General features: G+C 39.8%; 1 protein-coding gene across 1 annotated transcript; it reads right to left on the minus strand.

The window, feature by feature from the left end:
• Positions 1 to 5155: 5155 nt before the first annotated feature.
• On the minus strand, positions 5156 to 13919 carry mcoln1a (mucolipin TRP cation channel 1a). Its single transcript, XM_070913935.1, has 13 exons — positions 13657 to 13919; positions 13044 to 13211; positions 11241 to 11397; positions 9339 to 9420; positions 8982 to 9078; positions 8160 to 8259; positions 7718 to 7824; positions 7353 to 7502; positions 7077 to 7178; positions 6767 to 6889; positions 6105 to 6311; positions 5842 to 5972; positions 5156 to 5266 (listed from the first exon to the last, which is right to left on the minus strand). Exons 1-13 carry the CDS (start codon positions 13813 to 13815, stop codon positions 5230 to 5232), a joined length of 1620 nt encoding a protein of 539 aa, XP_070770036.1. The 5' UTR covers positions 13816 to 13919; the 3' UTR covers positions 5156 to 5229.
• Between the last annotated feature and the right edge of the window lie 3003 nt (positions 13920 to 16922).

Here is a 16922-nt window from a genome sequence, read left to right on the forward strand (position 1 = left end):
AGGAGTCCGGCAGCAGATTGAAGGCGAAACGTGGTGGTCATGAAAGAAAATGCAGATTAAATCCCGCGTGCGGTCCAATCAAAAGCGCGAGACTGGTGGTTATGCAAAACAGGAGTGACGTCAAATTCAAACCAAACTCGAGCTCTGTCCTGTGCGGCGGCGGCGGCGGCGGGGGGGGGGTCCGGGGCCACCTAGGGGTGCAAGGAAGAGTGTTCTGGCGAGTGAGGAGCAGCTTAATTTCATTGTTTAAATTAATTGTTTAAAAACTGACGACAGCGAGCGCTTATTCTAGATGTAATACAGCTTTGTTTTTATTATACCTTTCACAGATGAATTCTGCCCCTAAATAACTTAGTTCCATAAGAATCAGCAAAATATCCTCAAGCTCAATTGTCAAACAGGAAGCAAGTGAAAAGTGGCTACTCCAGCAATTTAGTTTTGCACTTCCGTAAAGTTGGAGGACTCACAAGAGACACAGCAAAGAATGGTAAAAATTTGAGAGGCAGTGATAACCTGATTTTTGTCCCTAGTATGGATCAAACTTCAAAAACACAGGAGCTTACATTTACCATAATGCAACTAACACCATTATTTCCTTTGACCCAGTAAATGCTTATGCATTTCTGCACCCAGTTTGTAACTGGGTGCAATTTTTAGTGTCCAAGCCTAAACTGAGATAACCTGGATATGCTGTATTTCTGTCTAAAGAATATATATTATATCCTGTCTACAGAAGACAGGATAACAAGTATAACAGTTTCACTAATCTCCAGCAGGGACTATATGTTATTATATGTTATATATAAATTATGTTCAGCAATAAAAAACATCTCAAATTGGGCTCATGGTGTCTTATCAAGTAGGAGGCAGAGGCATTATGCACAATGTGCTTTTACCATTTTATATTTAAAATTTAGATTTTAATTAAAATGTTTACAATGTTATTGTCCTTGTGTTTATAATTCAATTTCAACTTTATTATTATTACTTGGCTGGTAAAATCACATGGAACAGCAGCTCTACCATGTGAAACAACTTCCTCTACAGGTTAAGTGTGTGATTCTGTCTAATTCTGTACCAAGTGACAAAAAAGGTGGAGGAGCAATGCAATCTCATCAAACAAGAGTTCCCAAGAATCTCTATCTGGGGGATCTATGCATGAAAAGTTTAGCAGCTGTAGCTCCAACAAAGCACTGATACTCCATACACCTTGTATTTTTTTTTCCACCCACATGTTTATTCTCTCTTAAAATGAAATTTGAGACACCAAGTTGAATGAGTAAAATTCTTCCTTCTTCACACACAAAGGGTTTTCTGTTCCTGTTTCCCGAGATTTGGATAGTTGAGAGTATGCCTGAATAAAACAGATTCTTCCAGAGTGAAGAAAGTTTCGATAAAATGTACATAGTTCATTTTCTGTTCTTGTATTTTAGCACAGTGTCCACTTCCCTATGGTACAAACCCACAATAGCTGCCAGTTGAATGCTTTTTTTTTTAAATGTTGAGCTGCAGCTGCAGGCGCCACAATAGAAATCAATGAAAAGGGAGAAGACAGACAAAGACTATTGCAACTCACAGAGAGAGAAAGAGTGAATGGGTCAAGACATCTGACATTAACTGTTGTTTTTTTCTCTAATAAAACTCAGAGACGAGGAGAAAGAATGGAGACATCTAACAGAAAAAGCCTTCGGCAAAGAGAAATCTAAACCTCTGTGAGTGAAGCGAGGAATGAAGGCTCACCAGAAATCATCAACCGCGGACTCGTCAGTCTACACAATCTCAACGTGAGGAGTGAGAGTGTGTGAGTCACGTCTCAGCTCGGCCTCTCCATCCCTGCTCTTTACAGGACTCTGGCAGCTGTTTCATCAGCAGCCTGTCAGCCTTTCCAGTCGGCTAGGGGCCCTGTGCCAGAGCGAGGGGGAAAACCCAACACTCTCCCTAAAGTTTCACTAATTCTTCAACTTCAAACTTGTTGTTAGCGAGCAGTTTGGGTGTTAAAACGAATTTGCTGCTGTATCATTTAAAAACAAGTTTAAAAGCAGCAGGAAGCTGGCTCTGTGGTGTAGATCCACCAGAAGTATGTCAGTAAACCAACCATTTTAGGCTCCTTCTTTTATTTGACTAACCTAGGCACTAATGGCTGAAAAAGCTACCAAATCCCCTCACATCCTGCCCGTCCATTTCAGATTGCTTCGTAATGTTGTTACACAAGGGTGTGGCTCAGCGTAGGCTCTGGGTAAAGAAAAAAACTTTAACAGAATTAGGATGGACTGCTAATCTACAGAGCTTTCATACACAGACTTGGCTTCTTTTAAACCTGTTTCTTTAGTGTGGTCTGGTCACCCATCTGCCCAAACACCTTGTGGTGAAGACAGCTGCACACACCGCCCGTGGCACAAAACACACACTGCGAGGCACACAAACGGACAGACTGACACACCAAACACAAACTCAGGCGGCCGCAGATTCAGTGACTCATTATGTAAGATATAAGACAGGAAAAGGAAACTGCTGCAGCTGCAGGCCTGCATTTTTGATCAGAGATGCTTTGTTGATATAAAAGGCCCTGAACTTCAAACAGAGCGTAACAAGTAACTGGAGCACATTTCAATTTAAGATCAAACTGGCATCAACAAAGGACCACACCTGACATCAGCACACTGAAACTACAACTGAACCATTAGCGGCTTCTGGAGCAAGACATTCCCTTTGGGCTTTCTTTGTGCATCAAAAGTAAAAGTAGTCCAGCAAATACACACACACACATCCTGTATGAAAATGAGAGAAAATGAAAGAAACATTTTTCAACTACCTTTGCTTCCCTCTCACAGTCTGACATGAACCATCAAGGCACCGTTTGAGCAGTACATAATGTATGATGGTATTAGGTTAAGTGGGTGGAAGGCAGAGATGTGCTACATCAGCTGCCAAGTCTCGCTTGGAAAGCTCAATAACCAGGAAATGAGCTCATCATATCGGACTGCTCTGAAGAAAAGATCCAGAATTGTAATTTCCCCTCTGAACGCTCTGTGCTGCAGCGTCTCAACTAAAACATGCAGAGTTTTCACAGCAGCTGTGTTTGACTATGTGTTAGATTTATTTGCAAAAAACAATAATCATAGTTTCTTTTAGATGCTCCATGTGCCTTTTTTAAAATCTGCCCACAAAGTAGAAAAATAAACTTGTAGTCCTTTGGCACAGTGTTGCATGCAATCCATATACAGACACATGAACTCGCTCCCTCTTCTGACAATCCAGAGGAACTGCACCCCAAGTCAAGATACTGTAGATGAACTAAGATCATGATACAAAATGAAATAAAACTGTTTTATTATCGAAGATGATCCGGGAAAAATTTAATCAGTAGATTTGCAATATATATTATATATGACACCAGGTAGATAACTTCAGGACAACTCATGTCCCTTGTGTTTGCAGTGGTGAGTACAATTCAAGTGCAGATCATTGTATAAAACACATACCATCAAACTATAGGAAAGGTACATCTAGGTAATACTAATAATATATACATGCATGTCATACCATTTAAAGTTAAGGCCATGATAAATTTGGCACACGTTTGCCAAAGTCGATCCAAAGTCCAATAGCATATTTAGCTTCAATGTGACGCTGCTGGCTAATTAGACTAGAATATGAGATGACTGGGAAAACCCGCTACAGCTTGGACCAGAGATCACAGATCATCTCTCCTTTACAAAAAAAAACAAAAAAACACCTTCTGGAGTCCAAACTGTGAGACTCCTTTAGCTATTGTGCGTTTGATGCGGTACAAAGAAAAAGAAACTCAAGATCCAGTCACTGGGCTGCAGACATCATTAGGAAAACAACAAATGGACTAAAAGCAACATGATTCAGTATGACAGGACATTATTACAGAGCTACAATTATGTTTCTGCCTTCATTAAGCTGTCTTCTTGTTATCTAAACTAAACCCAGCTCCACGTTGTGAGGCAATTCAAGTAATTTTCTCTTAAAACAAGTCAGATACAGTTTGCAGACTGCCATCAGTGTTGTAAAGAGATAAAGAAAGGGGGCTAACATTTCTAACTTCTAAACAATAGATGAACTGTTTTGTTTCTTGACATACTTTGGCATCATTAAAGAAACAAGCATATGGGTCCGGAGAACAGCTTTCCTTGTTGCAACTAACCACAGGCAAAGTTGAGTGCTTCATTAGCGAACTATATTGATCATTACTCAGATAAATGCAACACATCACACAATCTACTACAGCAACCAAGTGCAACAATAAAAACACAACTATAGTATCCACATCTGAAGGCAACGTGATGCTTGTGCAGTAGAAGCGCAGCCAAAGAGACTGTTAGAAACTTTATACTGGTGTTGCAGCTCATGGGAGAGTAAACTAATCAATTCCACGCCTGAAACTTCATACTGTATGTCTGTTTGTGGTCCTCTGTGCCAATATTGTAATGGAAGCCATCTCCCTGATTGTCTAAAAAACACAAGACTTCTAAAAGGTGGATTTTCCTGTATGAATTTACATTTCCCATTGTGATTTGACTCTAGTGTCCTCTGGCAGGTGGTTTCTGGAGCAAAGAATGCATTTAAAGTGTAACATTATGGTATTTCAGAATAATGAGTAAGAAAAAATGATATGTTGTTGGATGCGTTTTGTGAGATGTACAAATGCCTCAATTTAAGAGCCCTGCCCTCAAGAGGTAACTTATTTTGAAATACTATAAAAGGAAAAACACAAAAATAAAAACGGCACCATGTACGCACTACTGCAGTTGTCATCATGGCACCTGTACCCACTTAGTACCTTGACAATAGGTCCCGTTCCTGGTTCAGCATTGTGCATCATTAAATACATAAGAAAAAAACACTGTTTTGTTTTAAAAAACCAACAAGGAACAAGAGAAATGTCTGTGCATTAGTTATCCATCATGCTGCCTGAGTCCTGTTCATACAGAGGAGAGGTCCAGTCCTGCATCAGCCTGCAGTTTCTTCTTCGTGGAGTCGAGGACAGGAAAAATAAGAGGTCTGATAAGAAGACTGTTGTTACACATTCCTTCTGCAGAGTGCTGGTCCAGCTGACGGTGGCTCCTCCTTCAGAGGAGTGCTGAGGGTTGACCCAGATACGGCGTATGTTGGTACAGAGACACTGGGTGTCAGGAGTGTGCAGCGTATCCCTGTGCTCAGCAGGGGGGGATAGTGAGGCTTCTGAGGTCACCAAGGTCAGCTTCAGTTCACCAGCAGGGCGTCCTCGTATGTCGTCGTTCTGGGGGAAATCAAAGACAGATGTAACGATTTTCTATAGTCATAATATTTTACACCATAAGCATATATTCTTATTTAGGGTGACATAATGATGGTATTTATATATATTTAGTATGTATCCATAGCACTCACTCTACCTCCAAATACATTTTTGTTTTTAATTATTTTTACACAAGGTCAAAGGGACAAAATACTCATGCACATCAACGAACAGAATAACAATACCACCAGCTTTATTTATATAAAATACATTTTAAAAATCTCACAATACTTACAAACCCATGTTGTCATGTGAAAAAAACATTTTTTGGGGGTGTTTAACATGCAACAAAGGCAGAATCAAACTGGAGACATTACAGTTACATGGTATCTGCCTTAACGAGTAGGACACCTGACACATTGTAACACATTGTGACAACAACTGTGGTTTGAGTCCTTTTCCTTTGCTGCTACTGTCTGTTATTGTGTTTGCAACATGTCAACAATTATTCAGTCCTCATCAATCGATCATCTGTTGTCACCACATGGAGATGATTGTTGTTGTTGTTGTTGATCTTGCCCCCCCCCCCCCCTCACCTGTCACAGCAGCAGAAGAAGGAGCACGGCGAAGTCTCCAGACCCCTGAACTTCCCAGAGTTTGGTGCGTCCGTACACTCTGCTATGAAGGCGTGCAGGTCTGTGATGTGGATGGGTTCTTGGGTTTGATGCTGTGGAAATCAACGAGTATACATTATTATTATTATTTATTCTATTTTAATCCTCTGTATTCTCCTGTTCAGTAGCTGTACCATTCTGGCAGTCAGGAAAACAGATATGACAACCTGATTTAAGTCAAGTACCTTAATGGTCTCGTAGGCTCCCGTGATGAGAGCGATAAACAGCGACAGCACCATGTAGATGAAGAGGGAGATGAAGGTGTACAGGTACACTTGGCTGAACAGCCACACCAGAGTACTGCTCTCCTGCATCTCCGAGAACGTCACGAACATGTCGTCCCCGTTAATGAGGGAGAACAGGCACTCTGACACCATGGACAGAGATCGGAACTGAGGGAGAGAAAACAGTAATCAAACCTCTGCTAACGTTAAGAAAATGAACTTGTTTATACGGCAAGTAAAGCTTTAAGTTACAGTAAACAAGGTTCTGAAAACTGTGCATAATACACCAACTCTGGACGTCTACTAGGGGAAGAGAGAGCCGACAGCTATGAGCAAGTCCAGTTTTCTGTGGTTTAAGTTTCAGAATCAGTCTGTGGTTGGAGAAGTGTCCACAAAGAGAGTTTCATGTGGGAACAGGGATTCATCACTGAGAGAGGGGACCAGTTGAAACCTGGTTGTGTGATTCAAGATAGGACCGCTGTATTTTCATATACTTAAAAAGAGAGCCATAAGATTTGCAAACCAAAATAATTAGTAATAATTAGTTAAGTTATTGCAAATTTAAGTGGATTTAGTGCACCAAATTATCACAACCCTGTCTACAAGAGTTGAAGTTTGTTCACCTTGACGTGGTATGGTCCCAGGACGATCCAGCCACAGAAACAGTAGCCCAGATAGATGACAGCCACGCAGCAGCAGAAACGAATCACATTGGGGAACGCTGCTCGAAGAGTCACGATTAGGATCTAAGGGAGGCAATGAGACATCACACAGATCACATTACAATGTGAGAGGGAGCAGAGAGACTACATTAACAGCATTTATTACATTACATAAATTACATCAACCCATTAAGAGGAGCATTTTCTCACCTTTTGACAAGTTATTAAATCCACAGGAACCTGCAACATTTTTAGTGTTTCTGTGACTTACATTGTACTTCTGGAAGAACGTGAGGTAGCGAATTACTCCAACCCACACCAAGAGTGTGGAGGTTCCCAACAGGATGCCACACAAGTCATACGAGGACATATTCTGTCAGGAGAGAAGAAAAGATACTTAATGGATACAGGCAGCACAACTGCTATGTTGATGATTAACTGGCTCACTGGCATCAGCTAAAAGCTTGTTGAATTCTGTGCGACTAACCGCGACGAAAAGCTATAGCAGATATTGTAACTTAAGGGGGTTTCCCTAAGCAGGACACACCTTCGACTCAATGCCAATTTTGATGACACTGCCAGTGATGGTGAGGATGTCGCTGACAATGAGGAGGATATACCAGCCATTGATGAACTCCATCCTGTCGGCCCAGCACACTTTACGGTCCAGACTCTCCCTAAAGAACTGCACAAACTCCTGATAAACCACCAGAGACAGACAGAGAGGAATTAGATGTAGTGAAGGGTTTATTAACAGGACATTCATATACAGTCAATAAATACAATTTAAAAATGATTACATCTTCAGTCTACCGACTCACATTTTCCCTTGATTTAAGCCTGACCATCCCAACCATTACTCTGCATGGACGAGTGCTTGTGCTGCTCTCATTCTGTTCGAACATTTCGTACCTGTTGCAGTATGATGCCTCGCAGTATGGAGCGTCCACACAGCAGCAGTGACAGCATGCACACCAAAGCCACAGCCACATCAAACGCTACCCGTGTGTAGTTCTCAGCTGGGGGTTTAAAGGGAGAAAGAAGAGCTGTTAGCAGTGTTTTAGTTACATATAGTGGTAGTACTAGTATTGTGACTGATAAGTACTGCTGGTGGTGTATAAATAACTGAAAGCAACTTTTAACATACATTTATTTTTTTTGTTCCTCAACACCTTTGCTAGCTTGCTGCTACTTTAGTGTCATCTTTCAGTTGCTTACTGTCTTCTGTTTTTCCTGAAATTCCCACGACACTTACTACTGCTGCAGCGTTTCTATGACTGCTGCGAGTCTTATGTTACTTGCGGTTCTCTCCTCTTTTCAAGAGTCACATCCACTCCCGCATCTGGGGTCTCACCGTGTCCAGAGACGCTCGGGTCTTTACACTCCTTTATGGACGCCTGGTTTTCTAACCGGATCTTCACCTTGCCGCTGTGAGCCTTGTTGTCCAGGACTATCTAGAGGAGAGACCACAAGCAGACAGTTCATATCCTTTGCAACTGTATACTGTAACTTTTATAATGAAATACAGATAGGGGTTTCATTGTTTAATGCAGCTACCATTGAACACGGAGGTCAGAATCAGAATCAGAATCAGAAATACTTAATTGATCCCCGGGGGGAAATTATACAAGGTCATGTCTTCTCTAATATTTCTCGAAATTTGAGGGGTTTAATGTCATGAACAGGAGCTTACATTATGCGGGTCTAAAATGTGTAAAGTACCCTTGTAAAATCAGCCCCAGGTGTTACATTATGAAAACCAGACTTGACATTTAATGAGTATCCTTCACCAAGGATAAATTGGATCAGTGTTGAATGTAGAATAGTGTTGGGACCTCTGGAGTCAGTCCCTTTCAGGTGAAGTAATTTTTACTGAACTTTTGACCACACGCCCAAATAACCAGAAACCTCTGTTCTTCATTATGATGACCAGAACAAAGATTGTGAAGACATGCCTCAACCAGGACATGTAGTTTTGTAATTTTCACATAACACTTTGTTGAGCTCAGCAGTTAAATAAACCAAACTTTATCATACACATAAATATCACTGCCCCTGGATACCTCAAGTATGAGTAAGCAGTGCTGGGAACTGAACCATCAACTCCTTGAGAACAAGGCAGCCTGTCTAACCAACCTGCCATCCACCTCTGGATGTCCTTGCCCTTATGGCTCACCGTTATGTAAAAAGTGTAGCAGTCTGGGATCTCATTGTTGATGATGGTCTGTATATTGATCGCCTTCAACTGGAACTCTATGGTCACATTAATGAACCTTGAAAAAAAGAAAAAACAGATGGTAACTGAGAGGGAAACAGACACAGATTGGGAGGCAGAAACAGACATTTCATGTTGCCAAAATGAAGTGACTTTGTTTTTCTACAGAAACCTGTGTTAGTGTTACATGCTTGAGTGTGCGTGTGCAGCAGAGATAAGTGGCATGTTGAACGTCATCATCAGATACTACAGAGATAAATCTCACCAACAGAGGCCAAACGAGGAGAAGCCGAAGCCATGTGAAAAATGAAGCCTTACTTGTGGAACTTGAGTGTAAAGTTCTTGTAGCTGCTGGTGAGCGGAGCTGGAGGGACCGACAGTGGGTTCACACCTACACACTCTGAAGATAGTGGAGAAAGGACAGAGAACAGCCATGTTGGGTAAATATTGGCATATACTGAAAAACTGAAGAGTTTCCTGACATTTTGCTGTTCCTCTACATAGTGAGTACAACTTAAACAAAACAAGTATGAAATCTTATCAGAGTTATTAGAAGTAGCAGATCACAAAGACGCATTTGACATACATGTGACATGAAGTGAAGAAAGATTTTAATATGAAGTTGTTTCCACTGTTCTTACTTCCTCTTAATTTAGTCAAATTTCACTCAAAAATGCATTGATTTGAGGAAGTAAGAAACTCTGAGGGGATGCAACACCCTCTCTCATTGGAATTGTGTGTATGACATAAATAACACATGAACATGAACAAAAATGCTGGTAACAAAGAGTAATCTGTAACACTTACAATACTTTAACATTTAGCATTTATAAGCAGAATATAAACATTTAATAAATGTTTTTTAACAGTAGATGTGAGGACATTCTAAGTCTTTATTGATGTACAGTAATTTTCAACAATTATTACATCTCCTATCACAACATATGTTATATTATTACAACTTCTACTATTACTATGTTGTCATTCATTATCTGTTTATACAGCAGCCTGCCCTCATGGGTGCCCACAGGAAGAGTTATAGTTGTTTTGACATATACATTAATAAACACCTATATCTGCTTACAACTGCATTATATATCATATTATAAAAAACATTAATTAAATGCTTACATACAGGGATGCTTAAAATATCAATACATGGACCTAAAAGGTGCAATCTATGGAAGCTCATTGCAGTTACCAAAGAAAAATACTTTTGACTTATTCTGTGACTAATCAGACTCTGTGACCTGATTAGGTGCAGTGGAAAATTGCTATATTGCTACTGTAAACGTATTTAATCACATTGTATTGCATGCGTGATTCATTTCAGATGCATGACTTATGACGTATCCATGAAGCATCCCATAATGTTTTTGCTGCTCCTGAAGGAACGCTGAGCACCTTCAAGCAGGTCAGCAGGAGTGTGCATGAAAAAAATCTCATAATTACAAGATACTTTTCTCGTAATGATGAGATCCTGATCTTGTAATTATGAGGCTGCATGTTATGACCTATCACTGTGTATTTCCACCTCATAATTTAAGTAGAATGTGATTTGAAAGGCAATACAAGACTCTGGGATTGTAACTGTTTATTTCCTGGAGTTATGGTTATTTTTAATTATTTAAAAAAAGCTCTGGTAGCTACTACTGTGAGAGCCAAAGTGCAGTCCTCAATCATTTCTCCTACTCAGATGTTTCCATTTGAAGTGATGAAAGAGGTTGTGTTGCTCCCTCAGGCAACAACTGTCACCCTGGATTGTCTGCAGATAATCGTATCTCTGCTTGACCTCTGACTATTTTAAACCAAATTATATGCAAACTATGCATGAACAAACCTCTTTAGGACAATCTATTATTCATGTAGTTCACCTCTGCAACACTATTTCCACTTTTTCACGTGTTTGTTTTTGTATAAAAGGGAAGCGGGTAGTTGTGTTTTTCAGTGACCTTGACCTTGAGTTATCATCTGTTATCTGCTCTGGTTAACATGCCGTGGAACAAACGCTCACGGTGCACTTTATGTGATGTGACAATTAAACCCCATTCAATTCTGGCAAAGATTGCAAAACTAAACCCATACAATGGTACATATCTCCATATACTCATTACAGCCCCACCATTAAATGTGAACTGTTCTTTCACAAAACTTCTGTTAGCAATGTTAGTGGAAATCACAGCAATATCTCCTTCACATTGTACAGTGTAGTTCATGTACCTGTGATGACGAGCGGGTCTATACTGAAGGTGTCATTGGCTGGGTCGATGCGTCCCTTCTTATAGTACTGCTGGCAGAGGGAGAGCGCACTGCCATTCACACCAACACCATAGACGTATGCATAGTGTCCCACGGTGGTCTCTGGTAAGGCCAGATACTGGGGAGAGGATGAGAGGAGAATAACTGAGTTGGAAATGTTTCAACTTGAGCGAAAAACTGTGTGTGTATCTTTATGATTCTACTTCATAAAACGTAAAGAGACAAGAGGAAAAAGGAGCGAGGGAGAGGAGGGACCGGTGGGAAATAACAGAAAGAGTTCAGTCAGAGGCTGAGCTGAACACAAACAGGAACACTCCCACACACGGTATGCGACAGCTTTTGGATAAATTGGTACAAACCTTTGCACATGCATATATCCTAATGTATATTTGGTGAACTCATGACTTTTCCACTGGCACCACAGCCACTATGAATTTTTGGTTCAAAGTGAAATGTCTCGACAACTATTGGATGGATTACCATGACATGAAAAGATAGGTAAAGATATTCATGTCCACCTCAGAATGAATTGTAATAACCTTGGTGGACTTTTCATCTAGCACCGTCATTAGTTTACAAATCTAATTTGTCAAGTACTTTTGTTTATAATCAAATACCTGCAAATGTAATGACATTCCCATCAGTCTCAGCTGTACTTTGTGTTTAGTACTAATTGGCAAATGTTAACATGCTAACATGCTAAACTTAGTTGGTAAACATTACCCCTGCTACACATCAGCATGTTAGCATTGTCATTGCGAGCATGTCAGCAAGCTGATGTTAGCATTTCACTCAAAGCCCCCCCCGTAGATTGTTATTAGTGTTGTTGATACTCCAAACCACTTGGTTGTGACATTCAAATACATTTGGCAGTAAAGACCCAGAAACAAGAAGTGAGCTGTATTTTTGGATTGCTTTGCCTGTTCATGATAAAAATTGCTTAAAAAAGGTACAAAACAAGTCAATGTACATGCTAGCTGTTTTTAATAATCCCTCTTTCTCCAGTAGCAGCCAAAGTAGTAGTCACATTTTTGCCAATTTAGACAACATTAACAAATGTAGTCAGGTCAATTTTTTTCGATGAAAGATTCTATTTTGTGCTTAACCAAAATGGTTTTTGTCAACTCAGCAACTGATTCAGTCCTAACTATTCAAGAAGATTTTCATAATCCAAACCATTAATCCAACAGCGGTGAGGCCCTCATATCACATATAGTATTGTATGGTATATACAAAGTAGAGCACAATCTTGATTATGTCACATTATGTCCCAGCTGCAAGCCAATAGGTGAGCAGAAAATTATAAATGGACACTGCATAATTTACATAAAATCATTTTTCTCACGATATCAGTTTCTTAGTGAGTGAATAGTTTTAACATCCTTGAGTTCTGTGAGGAACACTCGGAGTACTTATTGCAAACCATTTGGCTGTGAAGGTGTACTGTCACAGGTAGTAGCAATACTTACACCCGTTGTGATGAAAACTGATCAGTAGGTAGGAATATCTTCAGTGTACCTGTGTGCAGTTTATACTGTTTAATGTGCTTTTGTTTGGCCCCTGCAAACAGCTGTATTTAGCCAACTGTATCTTTATATTGCTTTGTTCAACGAGGATGTACATCAATTCTGTATGCAAAGTTTGTATTCATAATTTGAGGTGGGGAAATAATAAAATATTGATTATTTTTTATAAAATTAGAGCACTATTCTAAAAAGTGGTTTCATATATTGAAGCAGCTCTTCCGTTTTCTTCAGGGCTCACCTGATCCACGGCGTAGAAGATGTGGTCGTAGACGTCGTTCTGTGTGTAAACAGCAAAGGAGTCGTCTAAGGACTCATCGTAGTCTTTGAGGAAGAGGTGCTTAAAGGTCATGGTGTTCTCCTCCTTGAAGGTCACCACCACCTGGTTACTGAGGCCAAACAGCACCAACTGCAGCAAAGAGGGGAGGGTCAAAAGAAAAGGAGTGAGGGGAGAGTGAGACATCTCAGGAGGAGGAGTGGGGACAAAGATGAACCCTGAGGCTGTATGTTCCAGGTGCATCTCTGCAAACTGCATGCTTGTGTTTGAGAAATATGTTATAATTTATGGCTCGTCTATCTCATAATCAGAATGTTCTCTGTGTGTTTTTGCACATAAATCACTGACAGCTCTGATCCACAAAGTATAGATGAGTTGTGCACTAACAAATACAGTAAAAAAGAATGCCTTTATACATGTCTGACTGCAGAATGTATTCGGGTTTCACACAGTATCTCATATACTGTATGTCTGTAGATGATAATTGTTCTTAAAAAAATGAATTATTAATGTTATTAGTAATTTACAATGACATACATAGATTTACAATACAGGATTTAGATGTAACGTGATGTACCTGAGCTGTGACAATAATGATCTTGAGCAGCTGGAGGATCAGCTTATAAGGCTTGCGGCCCTTGGCGTGATATTTATCACAAGGGCTCATGAAGAAGTATTTCAACTTCCTGCGAATGGCCTCCTCCTCCTGATCAGCCCCGACCCAATGACCTGCCATCGCCGTGGGAACCCGATGGTTGTGATGGTTGTTGCCATGGCTGTTACTTGGATGGTCATGCTCCCCGCTGCTGTCTGTGGAGCCGTAGTGAGTCACCGAGGAGCATAGGCCTTCTCGTTCTGAAAGGAAAGAATAAGTATAAATCCTGTATGTGTCAACACTAAAGCCTGATCAATAAATCATTGTGCAGCATGCTGATGTTAGCATTTAGCTCAAAGCACTGCACACTCACAGAGCCGCTGCCGTGGCTTTAGTCTTGTTTATTTTATGTTAGTGGAGCTGGTCTTTAATATTGTTCAGTTTATGAGGCATGAATAAATGGAGACAGGTCACAAGGCTGTTAAGCTAAAGAATGTCAGGGCGAAGATAAATCAAATGTCCGTGGCAATTCAGTGATTAGGCAAAACTAGACGCCGAGCACCAGGACAAGAGTCCCCATTGTGCAGTGCAACAGATGTGACTCTAACAACTGGCTAAGGCGTAAAGCACCAACCACATGAATTGAGCCGTCTTCCAAAGTGACTTCACCTTCTACTAAATGACACTACTTCAAGTGACTGCATCCTGTCAGCACCACATGTGTGCACGAGCCTGAACAGTCGGCCTTCAGCTTTTTACCGCTTTCACCTCAGTGTCTTTGTCTCTCAGTGTGTATGGCTTTACTCCGCTCTGTCCCCTCTGGCACTTTGAATATGTGCTCAACTCGGCTACACATGTGATTCAACCCTTTTAACTCCAAAGCTACAAGGACTAATGGAAATATATGTTGCTGAGGGTTGTCCTCCAAAGTACAGAGCATAAAAAAGTATAAAAAGTATACAATATTTGATTTTTACAGTTGTATTTAGAGTGTTAATGACTTCTGAAAACACTGCTATGCTTCTTATCTTATTACATTTTGAGAGTCATACTCGTTCCCTTTAAATACAGAAAATAAACTGATGCCAATAAGTAACTATGGGTCTTACAGTAAGTGTAGACATGTATTTCAACCAGTGACAGTCAAAAGGAGAAATCTATTGTCCAAAAGAGTCTGTAACATGGCTGCTAGTTACTGCTGACATCAGTGTAGCAGATGACCAGCAGTAGGAGAAGTCAATCAGATTCCTGGGAAGATTAGGTAAGAGCGGACTAATCTTAGAAGTCTTAGAAGAGTTAGAACAGAAATTTAGGAGAGTATGTACGAGGTTACACGGAATATAAATCCACCACATGAATGCTTCTTGTTCTCAGGCCTCTGTTGAAGAAGAGATCTCAGTCTCAATGAGACTACCTGATTCAATAAAGTTTACGACGTGTGTTACTTAAGTGAAAGTAGCAACACCGCTCCATTAAAATAATTCTACATTCAAGATTTCACTTAAAATTACAAAAGTATTAACAGCAAAATGTATATAAAGTATTAAAATAAAAGTTTCTTGTTGGGCAGAATGGTCCATTTCAGAGGGTTTTATATATATATATCTATATATATATCTATATATATATATATAGATATATATATTAATGGAATACTATTACTGCATTTTAATGTTACAGCTGGTGGAGGTGGAGCACATTTTAATAATAATTTAACTTTATATACTGTTGGATAGTTTAATATATAGCACAGTATCATATGTTTTGTTGTTAAATATGAATCTGTAAAGTAGCTAGTAACTCCAGCTGTTATATAAATGTAGCGGAGTAAAAACTACAATATTTCCCACTGAAATGTCGCAGAGTTGCATTAAGTAGCATAAAATCGAAATACTCAAGTAAAAGTACCTGAAAATTGTACTTAAGTACAGTACTTTAGTAAATGTAATTAGTTACTTTCCACCACTGAACTTGTCATATCTTTGTAGGAAACGACCATTAAAGCCACAAATGGCAAAGTAGGCTAATCATGCTTAATACTTGTCACATGTTTTGTTGGGTTGGCACTAAACTCAAACTAGTCATGCTGGTTATAGGTGTCCATTCTGTATAAACATGTGATTGTAGGGCATTTGATTTCTATTCTTTACTTGACAGACATGAGAATACTTTTACTTTTTACCATGTCAAAGTCAATAAGTGCAAGGTCAGATGAACTGCTGAGTCAGGGTGAATCCAAACAGACACAATAAGTCAGCAGAGCAAACCACCAGCTTAGCAGAGTTTTCTAATGGAATGAGAAGTGAAACAGGGCAAAATACAGAACACCAGTGCTCATATTAGTCAGCACTAACTGTGTAAACAAGATGAAAGTTCAACAGAATGACACAGAAATTACACAGAAAGGGACTGGCATAACTCCAAATAATTCTTGTCACGCGTTGTTCTGTGGCACTGCAATCAAACAATGGTTTATTACTCAGTTTTATCTCTTGTCCTGTGTGTATTAAGACCAGTCTACCAATCTATTTGGGAGTGACTGCTGGTTCCAATCCTATGTTTTGAATTTGTTCATTTTTTCAAAGAACAAACAGAGGCTTATATTTAGAATATGATTAGTTGACAAAATGCTAATTTTCCATCTCTAAACTCCTCAACCATGTATCTGGATATGGCATTTAGCATTGCACTCCTATAACATTGTCAGACTCACTATGGACAGTTTTTAAGAAAGATCTTTGTCAAAACCTGGCACCTACAACACCACTCAATCAATCAATTGGTCGGACATTCGGTGAGTCATGCGAGTAGCGGCTAATGTAGCCTCGAGCCGCTTGCCTCAAGCAGAGATGAAGAGTAGGCTACAGAGGTCTGGTAAGATCACGTCTTTCTAATTCATCATCAGATTTTTTTCACTTTCAAGAGTCACAAAAGGCTTTATACAACTTAGTTCACGTGTGCAGTAGAACTCTCCAGCACCTGTAAACAGACTTTGAAGTGTAAAATGGGTGAAGTTCCCCTTTAAGTTTTATTCATGTGGAAAAAATAAAAATACAGTTGGGCCTTGAATAAAGCACAACATTAACTGTCCAGCTACACGTTTTACAGATCTTATCTTATGAGGCAATTGATTTATTAGTTTTACATGTTTAGCTGGTCACACCCTTTTATGGTTTAAGTCTCAAATTGAGTCTCAAGTCTTTACTTTGTTTTTTGTTCAATGCCTGTTAGCTTAGTCTACTGTGCAA

The sequence above is a fragment of the Enoplosus armatus genome, chromosome 2 (assembly GCF_043641665.1).
Source record: "Enoplosus armatus isolate fEnoArm2 chromosome 2, fEnoArm2.hap1, whole genome shotgun sequence".
In the NCBI taxonomy this organism is placed as follows: domain Eukaryota; kingdom Metazoa; phylum Chordata; class Actinopteri; order Centrarchiformes; family Enoplosidae; genus Enoplosus; species Enoplosus armatus.

What these genes read in the sequence shown, in the direction of transcription:
- mcoln1a (XM_070913935.1), bottom strand. Translation starts at nt 13,815, where the DNA reads ATGGCAGGTCATTGGGTCGGGGCTGATCAGGAGGAGGAGGCCATTCGC. An exon ending in CCCGAGCGTCTCTGGACACG is followed by an intron (nt 7,825 to 8,159) that starts GTGAGACCCCAG and finishes TTAAACCCCCAG; the next exon opens with CTGAGAACTACACACGGGTA. An exon ending in GAGCCTACGAGACCATTAAG is followed by an intron (nt 5,973 to 6,104) that starts GTACTTGACTTA and finishes TGATTTCCACAG; the next exon opens with CATCAAACCCAAGAACCCAT.